Source organism: Siniperca chuatsi, linkage group LG14, assembly GCF_020085105.1.
Source record: "Siniperca chuatsi isolate FFG_IHB_CAS linkage group LG14, ASM2008510v1, whole genome shotgun sequence".
NCBI lineage: Eukaryota > Metazoa > Chordata > Actinopteri > Centrarchiformes > Sinipercidae > Siniperca > Siniperca chuatsi.
Genome location: NC_058055.1, coordinates 16580984 through 16598141, shown reverse-complemented (window position 1 = coordinate 16598141; position 17158 = coordinate 16580984). Strand labels below are relative to the sequence as shown.

General features: G+C 39.1%; 2 protein-coding genes and 1 non-coding gene across 3 annotated transcripts; 2 read left to right on the top strand and 1 right to left on the bottom strand.

Moving 5' to 3' along the window:
- The first annotated feature begins 5416 nt into the window (after positions 1–5416).
- Positions 5417–6979, top strand: LOC122888577 (cone-rod homeobox protein-like). The gene is made up of 3 exons (XM_044223202.1): positions 5417–5603; positions 5863–6041; positions 6131–6979. Exons 1-3 carry the CDS (start codon positions 5474–5476, stop codon positions 6779–6781), a joined length of 960 nt encoding a protein of 319 aa, XP_044079137.1. The 5' UTR covers positions 5417–5473; the 3' UTR covers positions 6782–6979.
- A 64-nt stretch (positions 6980–7043) lies between these two features.
- Positions 7044–7117, top strand: trnat-agu. Its single transcript has one exon. It is a non-coding gene; the product is annotated as a tRNA-Thr (tRNA).
- Positions 7118–9327: 2210 nt separating this feature from the next.
- vtnb (vitronectin b) lies at positions 9328–13789 on the bottom strand. Its single transcript, XM_044223201.1, has 8 exons — positions 13496–13789; positions 12641–12757; positions 12288–12515; positions 11739–11878; positions 11068–11224; positions 10316–10474; positions 9838–10167; positions 9328–9674 (listed from the first exon to the last, which is right to left on the bottom strand). The coding sequence occupies exons 1-8, from the start codon at positions 13557–13559 to the stop codon at positions 9538–9540; spliced, it is 1332 nt and encodes a 443-aa protein (XP_044079136.1). The 5' UTR covers positions 13560–13789; the 3' UTR covers positions 9328–9537.
- Between the last annotated feature and the right edge of the window lie 3369 nt (positions 13790–17158).

Genomic DNA, 17158 nt, shown 5'->3' with positions numbered 1-17158 from the left:
AATGATCCCCCGACTTTTCCCTGTAGCTCTCCCATCATCAGGTCAAAATTTCAGTTTGTGCAATACTTTGATTTATGACCAAATACAGTTTGAACAGTTAAATCAGTCATATAGTGTCACACTAACCCACTTACCTACAAATTATAAATGATATAATTACAGTTTAAAATACAAACTGTTTTAAACATGTCATACACATCATACATCTCTGTCAAATCCTGCACGCTGTATATACTGTGTATACTATGACGTGTATATACTGTAGACCTACACAACCACCCATTTCATGTACTGTATATCGATTCAATAGGTTATTTATTTCTTTGCACTTGTATTGTTAACAATTTACAGAAACACTTGACTTGTATAGCCTATAGACATTGTATGTTGCTGGTCATTGTTGCTTTTTTTATATATATACATGTATATATGCACTATTACATACATGTAAAATTCACATACATATAATAGTGCTTTTTTATGTTTGTCTATCTTTGTTCAGCTTTGTTGTCCTTGTTTTTAGCTGTATGTCACATACATGGCCTATAAACCTGATTCTGAAATACCTGCAAAACTAATGGCATTCCCATCAGCTACAGCTGTACTTATTAGCAAATGTTGGCATGCTAACACACTGAACATGGTAAACATTATACCTTATGGAGCATGTTAGCACATTGGGAATGCCATTGAGCATGTTAGCCTGTTGACATTAGCAATTAGCTAAAAGTACTGCTGTGCCATGTATACCTTCACAGAGCCGCTGGCAAGCCTGTATACTCTTAGTCTAGTGTATTTCTGTGTGTATCACATATGTGAGCCACGTCTGGAGGCAAAGGCTGCTAAATGTAAACTAAATAAACCAGTGCACCAAAAGGTTAAACTGTGACATGCAGCCAGAAGTAGGAGGTTTCATCCTGGGTTTTCTGGTTAGACTGTGGTTCCATATGGCAAGGGTTCCCAACCTGGACCTGGATAGCGCTGTCCCATAACAAACCACACTGCATGATGACCCAAAGAGCCCTCTAACGTCATCATAAACAATTTAATAAAGTCCCTTAGGAATATGAAAAATCCCTCAGGAACATGTTTCAGTTGCAGGTATTGTGCAGGATAATGAATTGTGCTGCAAGACTTTTTTGGAAAGGAAAGATCTAAAAGTTCTATGCCTTGATACAATTTGTAACACAAAGTTTGCAGAAATTTTGTGAATAAGGCTTTATAGTGGTAAAAAATATTCTCATACCAATTTTAAGAACAATTTTGTGGTGCTACTTAAAGCTGTTACATATACTTTTTTGTATTCAAACGCTGTTAGAAATAAGAGTAGTAGTATATAAGAATATCTTAATCAGTAATTATATAATATACTGCATTTATTCAGTTATCTCTTGTGGATGTATTCCTCTTTTATCAAATGCCAGCAGTCACACTTAAGCTTTAAATTTCAGCACCATGTGATATTCTCTGACATAATGATCCAGTCTGATTTTCCTGGAAATCCTGGAGTTATATTCTTGTTCAGGAGTGATATCCCGTCATCCGTCCAGCCTGGTCCAAGTCCCTGAGAAGCAATGCTAAAATCCAAAATAAAACCTGAGTCAAGAGGAGTTTATTTTATGTTTATTTTTATAGGGACAAGTACGAGTCGACCAGTGCTATATACCACAGCATACACTATACAGCCTATGATAGTTTGTAGCACATGTCCGTAGATGGCCTTTAATACATAAACACACACAACTCAACAGGAAAATATAAACATAACACCAAACACAAACAGTATATACATCTCATTCTTGAGAATTGGATTAGGGATAAGAAACAAGTTGATCTGAATCTCTTTGTTGTGCACGTTTTCAGTCTCGTCAAACTTTATGTGAATAAAAAGTAGACTCCCTCCAGGCTTTAAATGTCATTTATAAAATGTTTGTTTACATATTATCAAACTTACTGTAAGATGTTTATTTCAACCATATTATTACAATGTCTTCCCCACTAACCATTTTTGTCCAAACACTGACAATTACTGTAATGGATTCAGTCTTCATAATTTTGAATGAGACAGCATTACATTTTAATGTACAGAAAGCTGACAGTGATGGCTCTCAGGATCCAAAGAGTCACCCAGACGTCTGACGTTTTGTGCCGTGAAGTCATTTGATTGAACAACAAATGACTCAAAAACCACAATTCTCTTCTTCATGGGCTTTCTGCTCTACACTCCTGCTTTCTGTACTTTCATCCAAAGTCCAGCTTAAGTCACACCGACCTGCAAGATCGCAGTGCTGTAAACGCTGCTGACAGAAAGCTTCAGTTTCTCATCCTCAACATTCCCTCTGAGCCGTAATATCTATTTATTTTGTAACTATAGCTGCACTAAATCATGTCTCCTGCTTTCCCTTCCTTCCCTACAGAGTCTGACATTCTTTTATCCACAGCCAAGCTGGAATCACACTCAGCTTCTATTTCTCAGATCCAGAAAGGCTTTTACAGCGCGGGACACGGGGCGAGGAGTAACCCCCTCGCCTCAGCCATGGAGCACATGGATTAGGCCCAAAAATCTATCAGGTTGACAGGAAATGTGGATGGAGTTTCCACATCAAACAGTGAGCCGAGGAATGGTGTTTGTGTATTGTGAGGGAAGGGAGCGAGGATGTAGGTGAGGGAGAGGAGGGCACAGCGTCATTCACACCTGAGTGTCAATCCTGATTTCTTAGAGAGGAGTGTGGACACAGAAGACCAGCATTTCTCTGTGTGCACACCTGAGTTTGTGACGTATAAATTGAAGCATTCAGACACAGAGAGAGGAGGACAGCTTGTGTATTGTGAGTTGTTTTTTTTTTTTTTTTTGGAGACGTCAGGAATACAGTTTGGGCTGCAGAGTAAGCCAGAGACTCAAAATGAGATGAACAAGGAACGTGTGAGAAGAAAAGGGGACACGTCTAAAACAGGACATTTTGTCTATTTGTGATTTTACCCCTGACATTTTAGTAATAATTGTTAATAATCTCATTCAAACTCAACTAATAAAGTCTTTCAAAAACCAAATAATGGGTCTAATTTGGCAAAGAAATGCATGTTAGTAAGTGAAAATAGCAGTTTGTTGTGTTTAGCCGCCATTAGCCACAAAGAGATGGATGACAAACTATAGGGAAAAAAACAACATAAATTTTCTTAAAAGTGTTCGGCCAACATGAGCCTCCAAAACAGTTTCACTGCTCCATGTCATAGAGTGTCCAAGTCTCAGAGCTCTGTTGGAGGGATAGACATCTTTCTTACAAAAGATATGCCCTCATTTATAGTGTTTTGATGATTGTGGAGGAGATCTGGTGACTGTGAAGGCCATCGCATAAGATTCACAGAGATGACAGTGAGCCCACGTGTCCTGTCTGGGAAACATCTGCATTTGTTATGTTTCTCCACCATTTTTTGGGGGGGTTTGTCCTTTTATTTGTCACCTGTCTGTATATTCAGTGTTACCATACTGTACCTGTCTAGCTTGTGTAGGCCTGTCATATTCTTATTCATCACCATTCAAATACAGTGTGCATATTCTAAATATTTAATGTTTGTAGTCAGCAAAGGTAGTGCTATATACCCCGTTTTCACATTGCAGAGAAATTATTTTCTGGAAGGCTTCATTGAGCCTCATTTATTTATTTATGTATTCATTTATATTCACTTAATTAATATTTATGTAAAAGGCAGGCTAACATGGAAAATATCTTATTAATATTTTAAATAATTTTAAATTTTATCAACTTGGAAGGTAAACAAAACAAATGTTTCCAATGAGGTTTATAAAGTAAATCAGAGGGACGTTAGAGACGGTCTAATGTTGCCACCTAGTGGCTTCTTTTCATTTCACACTCTCCATGTGCCTCCAGAGCAACAAACACTGTAGATTGTGGATTTTATACCTGCCTTTAGAATAAACTAGGCCACCTAAATAAGTATATGACGATATCACAAATAATACACGCTTTAAAAATGCCAAATGCTACAGAGGTGATTACTCACTCAGGTTTGAGGCTGGAGAGGAGTCACATAATCTCTAAAACATTCACTCCATGTTTGACAGAATAAAACTGTTCAGTGTTACGGGTCACAGGTGTCAATTGGCATTGGTAGCATGTGACCCGGTTTCGACAGCCCATCTACTTTTGGTATCGATATATTGTTGTCTTAATGTAAGTCATGTGACGGGCAGCAGTAGTTGGAGTTATGAGCGAAATGGTCCATTGTTCGGGGGTATGAGTCAATGTGGAATACTTCACTGCTCATTTGAGCCAATCATCAAGGTTAATGCCTCATCTTCTGTGAGCTCCTGGGCCATTATGGCTCCAAAATAATGCCTTACATCACGTGCTGTCCATAGGAATACCTGGCAAGAGATAATCTCTATTGGCGAAATCTATGGCATTTCATCATACTTATTTGAAATAACCATTAAAAGCAAAACACCACTTGGACACATTTTAATGTAATACGTTTTAAGCCTGTCTTGGTTTGTGTCTCTCTGAGTTTGCCTTGTGTTTAAATTTTAATTCAGCTTCTAATGGCCCATACACTGTGAGTCTGGCACTAGCCTGGCAACTGGCTGTGCATTGGACTGTGCGTTATCCGGTGTTTTGATGTCTCGATCGGTGGAAACGCAACCGACCAGGAAGGAGAAAAAGTAGCCCGATTTGTCACCTCAACACATTATAGCTGCCTGAAGCCTCACACTCCTACAGCTTCTTCAATACACTTCCACTATCCACACAGTTTTTTTCCCCTTCTGCTGCGCACCAGGAGGCAGCGAGCTGTGGCGGAGAGGATGTACCACAGACTGCGCGTCAGAAAAGTGTGAGTGTTGCTTTACCTGCCACGTTATCAGCCTTGCGTAACGGAGTCCAAATGTGTTCTTTTAGCTTTTTGAAATAATTTGGGGAGCACTATAAATGAATAGCTTACTTCTGTCTGAAAATCAAATAGATATTTCATCTAAACCCCGTGCGTCTCGGCCTAAATATAAACTTGCACAAGTATATGTTGTCATTTTGCATTCTTCCATTTTGCCCCACAAACTAAACTGGTGTGATTGATTTTAGAAATGTCTTTGGGCTACAAATCATTTTAGATGTAGCGTTTTACCAGAAGGTCTCAGTGTTGTGTGACCTGACACATCCTGCAAGATAGGACAAGCTCCGTCTATAGGCTGAACGGGCACATTAACGGGTCATTGGGGATCAAACAAACACATATTAGCCCGACAGCCGTTAATAGGTGTGTAACACATCAAAGGCACGCGTTTGTAAGGCTTGACAATATCCACAGATGTGCAAAAGGGTGGGGTGCAGGGGGTCGTTTAGTGTCTGTCAAGCAAAGTATAAAACCCTCTGGTATCCTGCGTGTTCGCCAGTGTCTCCAGGGCCAGTGGACAGACTTGAGGGAAATCTCTTTTGCTTTGTGTGTGAACTAGAGGAGAATGGCATTCGGGTTAGATTTTACTGGCGGCAATGCTTCTGAGATGAACACGTTTTACTCGGGACATTACTGGTCCTCTACGTGCCTGGATATGAACAACAACGACGATTACGCACGGGACTCCAGCAGAGGTCAGTGACTGAATGCCTTTATTTTATTAAGACTTTCTCAATACAGGGACTAGTTACAATACAACAAAATCATGCTCTATTTTGTTTTGGTTGCTTAACTATCTGCGAATTTTACAATTTATAAAGTTAAGTTTAAAGGGTTTTTAGTCTAGTCCACCATCCTTGCAAGTCGTTATATATTATATGTATCTATGAATATGTGTTTAATTCTAATGTAGAGGTCAGAAAAGTGAAATAACATCTTGCACTCTCCCTGTAGTGCATCATGATGCGCCCCGCAGGACGCGCTCGGACACCCAGCGCCGCCGGAAGCGCACGACTTTCAGCAAGGCGCAGCTAAGCGAGCTGGAGAGGGCCTTCTCTGTCACACAGTACCCGGACATTAAAATGAAGGAGTCTCTTGCCTCCATAACTGGGCTACCGGAGTCTAAAATTCAGGTATGACACGTGCTTCACAGACCTCCTATGCGTAATTTTGCGATAACGTGTTCCATGAAAAAATAACCACAATTCGTTCTTTTCAACAGGTCTGGTTTCAAAATCGACGAGCACGCTTTTTCAAGAGCAAGAAGCCAACCAGAAAGGCCCCCAAACCCTCCACAGACTACCTTCATCCGCAGTTCTCCTACACTCCGACTCCCAGTCCCCCGTTCCCCGAGTTGGCTCCTTTCTTCCCTCCTCCCAGCCTGCCGTCCCCACCAGGCTACCCTGCTCCAAGTTTACCTCAGTCCACCAGGCTCTCATCCATCCTGGAGAGTCAGGCCATGTCCTTGTCCGCGCCTACATCCCCTGTCGCCGCAGACCAAGCTACATCCTGCACCGCGCACGGACCGGGTCTCCCAGGAGTTCCCCAAGACCATTACTACCAAACCCCAGACTTCACTGATTACTGCCATGATGTGTTTCCGCACAGCGGGCTCAGTGAATGGGATTTGACAGAGGACTTTGAGGCTTTCCTCGGAGATGCACAGGGATCCCAGCCTGTGGGTAGCCGCTGCGCTGCAGTCGGACATCCTGGACTCAAGGAGAGTAACCAGAGTCAGCTGGACCACCAAGACTTCTCCAGCACTGACGAGCCCATGGGCGACCTGTCCGATCTGTGCCTTCAGGACCTGGGCGACTTCAACCTGTCGGAGTTGGACATTTCTGCGGCAATGATTGATTATCTTTTGGGGTGACTGGTAAAAGAAGATCCTATGTTTTTCGAAGACAGATACATATTTAAGACCACATTGTACATAGGCTTAGTAGCCTAGCCTATAGAGTATTTATGGTGAGATTGTCCTGAAGAAGGACTTTCTCATGTGAATTAAATGTATAGAACTATTCAGATACATATTGTAGAGTTTTACATGAGCAGTACAAATAAAACAAAATTTTATTCTATAACTGTTGTGTGATCTTGACTCATATTACCTGCTGCCAGACTCGCCGTCACGTGGCGCCGTGGCTTAGTTGGTTAAAGCGCCTGTCTAGTAAACAGGAGATCCTGGGTTCGAATCCCAGCGGTGCCTTTTGCGATGAAGTGTGTACAGGACAGTCAATATAAGGTCAGACGACATGAAAAGAGTAATTTTTTTTTTTTTTTATATTTATTTCAAAAAGCATACAGGCTTATTAAACATTCAATATTTCAAGAAGAGCAGGTCGAACAATTGAACAAAAATGAAACCAAGAACAAAGAAAGCCGTAATTACAAAGTTACAGGGTTCAAAGAAAGAGCTTCCAGATTATTACATAGCCAAAGTGCATTCTTAGATTTACAGACATTCAAAGACTCTTTTAAAGATGACATATCATGAATAAAAACATTAAATAAAGGCTTAATATTGCCAAATTTACATTTGTGAATGAAAAAAATTGCCATAACAATCATGCTATTAATTGTTAAATCTTTTGATTTGTCCTTCAGTACAACGCCAAATTTAACATCACTGTAATCGAAAGATCGGACACCTAAGTTGTTTTGATAAACCCAAATACAGAAACTATCCCAAAATATCTTTGAATAAACACACGAGAAAAAGAGATGCTCATCTGTTTCAATGTTAGCTAAACAAAAAGTACAAACATTGTCTTCAATATTAAATTTTGAATGTAAAAATTCTTTGCATGGATAAACATTATTTAACAATTTGAAACGTACCTCTTTAGCTTTGGGTGGGACAGGAAGTTTTAAATAGTTACATCTGAACTTATTTTACATTTTGACTGGTGAAACCTTTCATAATATTTCGTCTTCTTAAAGGCAAAGGAAAACATTCATTGGACAATACGGATCTTAAGAACTTGTTGTTACATTTTTTGTCTAAAAAGGAAATGTTTTGAACAGTTAAGGGAAACAGTTGGGGAACAGAGTGTGTGTACATCAAAAAACCTTTAACAGAACACATGAAAAGAGTAATATCTACCCAATTTTTTAAAACGTCACTGGTATGCTACTGCGGAAACATAAAGGGAAATATATACACTGTAAACCGGAAGTGATTTCCCCAGCGACGTTCATGTTTGTATCGCAAAGATCCTTTGTATTGGATGTATTCTTAAATCGACATTAAGCTATTAGTTTTTAGGATGTTAGGTATTTAATAATAATAAATAAAACTTTATTTATAGAGCACTTATCAAAACAAAGTACAAAGTGCTTAAAGAAGAAGAAGAAATACAGTACCACACGGTAAACAAAGTGAAAGTGGTCGCAATGCTAGTAACAAGCAGCTGTGAACGGCGGGTGCGTCTCTATTCGACACTTTACGTTCGGTTTCGAACGTTGTTCAGCCAATCAGAAGTCGTTTTCGACAGTGCTAGGCAACTCGTTTAAACAGGTGCAAATGTTTTACGACTCATCGCTGTGGTGGCCGGTGAAAGATCTTTTGGGAAGGCATTGATGAGACTCTAAACTATGATTATAATTTCACAAAAAGAAAAAAAACTTGCGACAAAAAACATTAAGAAAAACTAAAAGCCACAAAACAAAAAAACCCTCAAAAAACAAACAAAACAAAGGGAATCTTCATTAACAAGTCTAAAACTCATGTAGGCCTATATTGTTAAATAGGGATAAGCAAAACATGAGACTTTTAGTCACTTTGTTGTCTGAGTATATCGTAGCTTGTGTTTAGGCAGGATAAATGCATCAGTCACTTCAGAACACAAGTGCTGCGTGAATGCAAACAGAAAATAGTGGTGAAAACAGGGTTATAAATGATGTGTGCATTAGTCTACATATGATGACAGATGTAAAATGATATACATGTTTTATTTTTGTGTGTGGTGTCCTCCCTTGCGGTCTTTCGTCCAGCAGAGGGTGCACCTCTTTCAAGAGGTACAAGTGTCTGCTGGATACTGGAGAGGTAATGTCAGGACAGGGTCACAGTGCAACAATCTTTTATTGTTGTGGGGATGCAGATGAACACATGGAGCAACAGAGGTTAGTGTGTGCATGTACACGTGTGTCAGAGAATAATCACTTACATGTACCAGTATGACCATTTGTGAAAACAAATTTGAGCTTTAGACCTTCAAAGTGAGAAAAAAAACTGTTGTGAGGACATGTTGGTCTGTACCATAGATTGTTGGCTGTTTGAGGGATTTGACTTTTAGGGTTAAGGCCAGAATATTGTTTAAGTAAAGGGTAGGGTCAGTGTTAAGGTTAGGCATGTAGTTGTGATAGCTAGCATGCATTAGGTGTGTGTTGCCTATATCATTTGGACAAGAAGAAAGCTGAAATCTCAAGTTTATTAAATGTATGCAGAATTTCAGCCTATTAGCTTACATTAGAGGGGGTATTTATCAAGAACAAAATGCTTTAACAACAAAAATAACAGAAGCTATTATAAGTTCATGTTTGTAATTACTTTAATCCTTGTCATGAAGAGATGTGTTTAAAACAGAGTGGATTTTTCTCTTTTTCCTCCAAACTCAGTCGGCAGGCCTATCTCTTCTCTGCCCTTGATGCATTAGGTGTCTCTTCATGCTTGCAGCCCAGCCAGTATTTCGCAATGGATCGTGGGTAAGGAGGGTTGGCGAAGTTCACACGTTTTGTCTGCAGATCCACTTTGTAGTATTTATCTGCCATCACAAAAAGAAAAGAAACATACAAACCAAAATGTGAGGAAGCTTAAAGAGAATCTTTTTCATACCTGTAATTGTTTTACTAGACTTTTGCCTCCCTTCTCTGTCCTGTTGAAACACAGCCCCCCTTAGGGATACAAATGACTCCATGTATTCATACCTGTCTTGAAAAAATACACATTTTGAACAGGAGTGCTTTTGTACTCCTGTGTGGTGCTCTCATCAAAGATGTTGCTGTAGTCGCTGTAGTCATACAAATCATCATAACCCCACAAATCATCAAACAACACGTGGCGACTCTGCCTTCTTCGCTGTCCATGCTTCTTGCTGGGCCTCCTCCTGCGACTGCTTCGCCTCCTCGCTGGCGGAGGAGAAGATGGCGTGGGGTTGGGAGTGAGGTAGACTCGTCCCACCATGGCAGCATCTACAGGGGCCCTGATGCCCTGCCAGTCCCGACTGGTGAAACGAGGGCCCAGGTTCTGAATGTTGACTGAATGAGGACGAGGGAGAAAAAAAGAGAAAATAGATTGGACTCATTAACTGTGCAAGGGGAGCTAATACATGCAAATAGAAAATGAAAATGAGAGATGACTGGAGACATACACACAGGAAAGCGCACAAACACAACTGAGCCTTACAGGAGCTTCCGAAGAGCTCTTTGAAGAAATCCTCCCATGTCTGATCGCAGTAGAGGTCAGTGTATCGTGTGAACAGCAAAGACGGGGAGGACCTGCTCATGCGGACACACTCCTCGTGGGAAGGCTGGTGCTTGAACTCATACTGGTAATACTTTTCCCCTGAAGAAAGAACCAAACACATTGGCGTTTCCCCCCCACTGTAGACTGTTTTCACAGCAGACATTTTGACTTGTCACAGTAGGAAAAACACAGGTGTAAATAATAAAATGGATGTTGCCTGAATTCCATTTAGCTGCTGCATCTTCAGGGTCCTGCCATCGTTAATGTTATTAATAACACCTGTGCTTTTCCTGCTATGACACGTCAAAATGTTTGCTGTGAAAACAACCTATAACTAGAGATAAAAACTTACAATCCACATTTATTTTCATCACATTTTCGTGCAACTCCAACTAAGATTTTCTCTGCCTCTTAATCTTTTAACACCTATGCTCCATGCCAAGAAGTATGGGTGTCATCATACAGTACTAAGTAACTAAGCTTTTCTTAGTATGAAATGACGAGAAGGAAATGCCACTTTAGAGCAGAGGTCTCCAGTGGCGGAAGAAATGCAAGTGTTAAAAACCCTGCATTCAAAATGTTACTTAAGTAAAAGTACATCAAGTAAGTATTTGCATCACAATATACTGTATATACACTTTTGAATACTGATAATACACTGATAAAAATATCACACATCTCTACAAAAATACCTTTGAAAAAGTAGGCTCTCTCTTTGCCACGGTGACTTGGTGCTGGTATGGCAAACGCAGCATCAATGTCAGCTGGTATGCCATCAAAGCCGACTGAAATGTCCCGCGGATAGTCCTCATCCAAGACATCACCATCAAACCTCCAGTACTTGTTCCCCTGAGGGACAAGAAATACAAAGCCCAAAGCAGTGAGAGAAAGTCAAGTGTTTATGAGCACGAAAATCTCTATTATTGAATCTAAGTCTAATTTTGTGGACCATAGTATTCTCATCTTCAGAAGATCCCTGCTAATGATGTGTTTGTAAGAACCAGTTTTTTATAGCTAAAGGCCACATTGGTAGCGGTGTAGCTCTTCCCCATTACATCTATTGTCACAGATGTACAAATAATCAACAAGTAAACATGCATTTGTAGTGGTTGTTAGGTGGTTAGGATAATAATGAAGTGTATTTATAAAGCATTTAAGAAAGTCTGCACAATCTGAAATCTCAGCATTTCTGTTTACAAATTCAGACAGCACCTTTTATAAACAATTAAACTAACAAATTTGGCTTTTTTTAAATTATTAATTTGGGTTCCCATGTAAAGAGTAGTCAGAATACACTGGGAATCTCCACCTACAGCTTGATAAAAAACACTCCCAGACTCTAGAGAGATGGACTGCTATCTACCTTAAAGATGTAGGATTTTCCCTGGCAGTTGATGCGTGTGAATGCAGCGTCAATGGGCCCAGAGATTCCCCACACATCCTGGATGAGTTTGGGGTAACCAGGAAGTATGGACTTGTCATCCAACTCGAAAAAATAATCACCTTGGAGTAAAAGCAGGCGTTTGGATCAGTGTTATAATCAGTAAGAGATAAACAGGACAATCCACAAAGTATCAACACAGAAAACAATTTAAAATGTCAAATCAAATGCACAGCCTGCATAGTCTTGTCCAGTCAAGTGTCCAGATTTGAGTTTGCATTTAAATGCCTGCAAATCAGTGTGTCCCGGCAGCTGAGTGCAGGAAGGACAATGAAGCTAATGAAAACCTTTTCAAACACCAATGGATAAACTCAGACCCATGATGATGATCAGAGAATTAGGCCAAATTTTCGGTTTCTGAAAATTGACATTTGGGACCTGCACAGTGGACTCACTGACAGAAACACCAAAATATTCACCAAAACCAACAGCAGAGAAAGGCGGGAAACCCTTTCGGATGTCCAAGTTTACCTCTAAACGCATAGATCGACCCATTTTTCAGCTGCAGAAAAGCATCAAAAGGTCGACCACTGCATGGCGCTGTGTCAGTGTCTACAGGTGGTGTGGTGGGTGGAGGAGAGGCAGGGATGGTCGCTGCAACTGTGTTTAAAGTTGGTGTGAGAGTTGTAGCGCTCTCGTTAGGAGGCGTCACTGCTTCTGTTACTTCCTCTGTTTCCTCGAAGGTGTCACCACGAGCAACTGAGGGCAGAACAGAAGAAAGTTTTGTCACATGAAGATGTTTCAGTAGAAATGCATTATTATTTATTCATTGAAAAACAAATAATTTATTCAGTGAAATGGTAATAGTTTACTACTGTACTGACTTTTTTTAGGGCACATGGCGTCAAAGTCCCCACAGCAGCTTCCATAGTACACACATATGGAGTCACACTGACATTTCTTCTGCGGGTCGAAGGCGCCACAGCGACCCACACAGGACTCTGGAAATGCAGTTTGTTTGTTTCAATGTGAAATTACATGCATTGACTAGGTCAGACTTTACCATTTAGTAACCAGTGGTGGAAGAAGTACCCAGATGCTTTACTTAAGTAAAAGTATGTTGGTAGCAATGTAAAATACTCCATTACAAATAAAAGTACTGCATTTCAATTTCAACTTAAACATACAGAAGCAAAATTGACTTGAAGCATCAAACGTAAAAGCATTCCTTGTACAGAATTAAGGTCCCTTTGACTGATATATAATTATATATGATGATGATGTCATGATTAGTTTATTTTCAGTTACTAGGTACTTTAGTGGTTCCCAACCTAGGGGTCTGACACCACCAGTGGGTCACATGATAAATCTGAGGGCTTGTAAGATGATTAATGGGGGAAGGAAGAGAAAAGTTCTGCTACACAAATCTGTTTTAATTTTTTGGACTGTGTTTTTGAAATATTTGATCATTTTACCTCCTTGGGCCTCAAACAGTTATTTAAATGAAACCATGTGAGAAGTTTAGAGGGGAAACAACATCATAAAAAATCGAATACCTGTATAATGTGCATACATAAACATATTGCTATGAAAGTCTCTAGACGGAAAACTGTTATTGCTGAGTCTTTTACTTTTATTATGTTTGACTATATCTGCATTCAGTGTGCCTGTATAATATTTCCCGAGGTGTGGAGCACAAAAGAAGAATTCAATTAGAAAAGACAATCTGGAAGACTTACCTTCTGCAGCGAAGGCGGTGTCCAGCAGGAGGATGAGGCCCAGCAGAACTACTGCTGGCTTCATGTCGACTCACAGAAAATATTTCACTTTTTAAATAACAATCTAAAAATGTGGAATTTTAATTCAGAAGAGAACTGGGCACTTTTCTGCCTGTTTATACCACTGAACTACAGTCAGACGAGTTTGAGCTGAGTGCCCCACTTTGGGGTGCAGATGATCAATAGATATTTTTCAGAAGCTGTTGACCTCCAGGCGTCTGCTTTCCTCATTGGTCAACACTCTGCTGTGATAATCATTAAACTGTGATGGCTGATCTCTGTCCTGTCTGTCCCAGAAACATCATCCTAACATAATCACTTTAAGCCACAGAATATGCCCACTGACTTTTTGGCAAATTTAACACCCAATATCAGCTTGTTGGATATTTCATAAAAAAAACAAACAAAACAAGACAGATAATTAGAATAAATATTGCATTGATGGTCTGTTTAACTGAATGCTTCTTAATTATAAACCAGATTAGAAACTGCAAAGTGTGATATTGTCTTGTAAAGTCAATATATACTGTATATGTAACTTCTGGTAGAATGACTGAGAGAGTGAGGGAACGGTTATCTGAGTTCAGATATTGTGTAACCAGGCCAGTCTTTTTCCTCTATTGATCTCTGGTGTAAAAAAACAACCCTAAAGCAAAAACAATGCCTTCTTCCAAAGTTAGCCCTTACAACTAGAGTGGCATATTACAAAAAGAGATGCAACAAGAAAAATGTAGGATATTTTTAAAATCTGTGGAGTACTTGTTTTTTTCTCATTTTGGACTATGACCAACAGATTGTCTGACAGAAGTTAATGATCGGACTCCGCACCACAGAGAGATGCAGAGGCTGAAACCAGCATGTCGCCACCAGGCAGAAAGCTTGAGCCTGTGGATAGATTAAAGTGATGTTATTACTTCCTCATCACTCTGTTAAACATTGAAAGATCTAGTTGTTGTTTTTTATTGTTACAAAAATGTCTCAGTCAAAGAGCGTTGGTATTTTAGCTTTCCTCTACACTCTGAAACTGAAGCATGTCTGGCCCTGTGGTACCAGTCCAGCAGTGGATAAACCAGTCCAAACAATGAAGGAAGTCAGTGGTGTTTAAAACATTTATTTGTCTTTTGTGAAGTGCAGTAAAAGCTGCCTGCAAGCCTATGTGAGGACAGTTTATTAGGGCCGGTGGACTTTGGTTATCTGTGGAGCTTGCATCAGTTAGTGACCTGGGTTGCTGCCATATCTCGAATAGCTGTCAATTAATAAAACCACTGTTAAGATCAATTAGAGGAACACCCACTGAAATGCATAGAAAAGTCTGATGAGTGTTGTATAATCTATACTGATTATATAACACTATATATATATATATATATATATATATATATATATATATATCAGAGAAAACATCAGTCAAGCTCACATTGTTTGACAAATCACTTGTGAGGCCTAAATATCATATTTATGAAAATATAATATTGATATTTAATCGATAGTTTTTTAAATGGTTATTTCACATATTCTAAGATAATTTCAGTTAATCATTCTGTTAACCTAATCAATACAGTCCCTTCATAAAGAGTTACATTTTTGTTTTAAATTGAAAGATATCTGTTTTCTAACCACAGTGTTGTGCTCATACACCGATTTTGAATAAATACATGAGTCATTAACTTGTGTACAAACAAAACGCCTTCTCCATACATGCACATTTTTATATATGTACATACATACATGCTTTCTGTGATACGACAGATTTAATATGGATTTGATATGGTTAAAGGTTTTATGACTTAATTGAAGCTATTCCTGGCCTTATCTCATATTATGAAGTGTGGGAATACATTATAAAATAACAGGGATTTCCTTGTGTTGTGTAAGTTCATAAAAAACTACAGTGAAATGTTTATTAAGAATAGATTAAGAACAGATGTTCACTGTTCTCATGTTGGTCTTTATTGGTTTACAGACTTATTATAACATCTATAAGCTCTTAATTTTAGTCAGTAACTCACCCTTAAAGGTGCTATTGATAACATTGATCACATCCAGCCACTAGATGACGCACTCCCCCCTCCGCCATTTCTTTCCACTGGTTGCCAGTTCGTTGCACAACCTGCATGTTTCATGGTCGAGTGGAGTGAGACTCAGACTCAGTCATATCAAGTGATGAATCTTTTGTGATAAGAGTAATGAATTCATTTTGCAACACATAGCTATACATTAGCTCTAGATTTAGGTTACTTTGTGTACTTGTGTTTACTGTGGTAATCTTAGGATATGGCTAGCTAATTTTAGATAACGAACACTTTTTCCGCCATGATTTAATAATTATAGGGGCCCTATATTGCAATGCTTAGTTGCCGTAAAATGACATTTCAATCAACCTTACACTATAAGACCTTTGGCAAATATTTACATTTTAATCAAATAAAAGAGTACAGTACATTGTAGGGATGCTATTAAAACCCACAGCGCTCAACATTAGACAGAAAGCTACAATAAAAGTTGACGTTAGCTAGCGTTAGTGTTAGCGTAGTGTTGACCTAACATTAGTCGAAGTGTTTTCTTGCTGAAAACAAATCTCATGGCGGATTATAAAACACAGCTGAGCGCCACACAGCAACAATAGCTTCAGAGAGAAAGGACGACTGTATGATCATATAAGTATTTTCAGATTTTTATATTAATGTGAGTACCGTAGCTGTTGAGCTCAACGCAGCTGGCTACATGGATAGCTAGACACAAGTACCTCAGTGAAGTGTCTCATAATAGGGCTAATGTTAGACTGCTATATAAGATCATCCTATACGGCATAGAAGTAGAAATAAAAAGCAAAAAAATCTATTTTAGTTCAATTATTTAACTGATAAACTTTCATAACTTTGCACTAAACCCAGGTGACTTTTAACAAGGTTGTTAGCAAACATGATGAAACATGTAAATAAGAAAGTTTTGGAGTTGTTGGAAGGTGTTTTTTATTTGACTCGTTTTCACATAACTCTGTAAAATGGCAAATTGTTGTTTTTACACTTTGCGCGGATTAAACAAATGAGACATGAAGTGTTAATTAGTGAACTTTAAAGGGGCTGTAGGCGGATTTTGTAGCCTTTGGACAGAGTCAGGCTAGCTGTTTTACCATTTTCAGTCTAAGTGCTAAGCTAAGTCAGCCAATTGTATCAAACTATTCCTTTAAAGTGAGACTATAATTATAATTACAAATGCTAAAAACATAGCTTAACTGGAGCACAAATAGGGAAGAGTATTAAAATCAGCAAACTAACTTAGTAATATAGCAATATAGTTTGCTAACCTTTTAGCCACCATAAGCTAGTGGTCATGCCCGACTAAATACGGCTGTAGCGGCAAAACCCTTGAGTGTAGTGAATTGAACAAGGGTGCTTATTGATTAGGCTAACACATGTGAGGCCTATCTCTCTGATGTAGGCGCTACTTACAGTACAGAGTTAAAATGCTCTGTATCTGTATCTTTACTCAGATAACACAGTAAAGTAGCATTTGTTCTAGAAAGTAGCCCCTGACCTTTGGTTAAACCTGACACAGCTGCACTCCCTTATAAACCTGTCTATTGTTTGGCTTTCTCCTCATCTGTCAGTCCCTTCACCTCTC

Coding starts and splice junctions, on each gene's coding strand:
- LOC122888577 (XM_044223202.1), top strand. CDS start 5,474: ATGGCATTCGGGTTAGATTTTACTGGCGGCAATGCTTCTGAGATGAAC. Junction 5,604..5,862: donor CGCACGGGACTCCAGCAGAG/GTCAGTGACTGA, acceptor CTCTCCCTGTAG/TGCATCATGATGCGCCCCGC. Junction 6,042..6,130: donor TACCGGAGTCTAAAATTCAG/GTATGACACGTG, acceptor TCTTTTCAACAG/GTCTGGTTTCAAAATCGACG.
- vtnb (XM_044223201.1), bottom strand. CDS start 13,559: ATGAAGCCAGCAGTAGTTCTGCTGGGCCTCATCCTCCTGCTGGACACC. Junction 11,225..11,738: donor GAAAATCCTACATCTTTAAG/GTAGATAGCAGT, acceptor CTTGTCCCTCAG/GGGAACAAGTACTGGAGGTT. Junction 9,675..9,837: donor TGTGTATTTTTTCAAGACAG/GTATGAATACAT, acceptor TTGTGATGGCAG/ATAAATACTACAAAGTGGAT.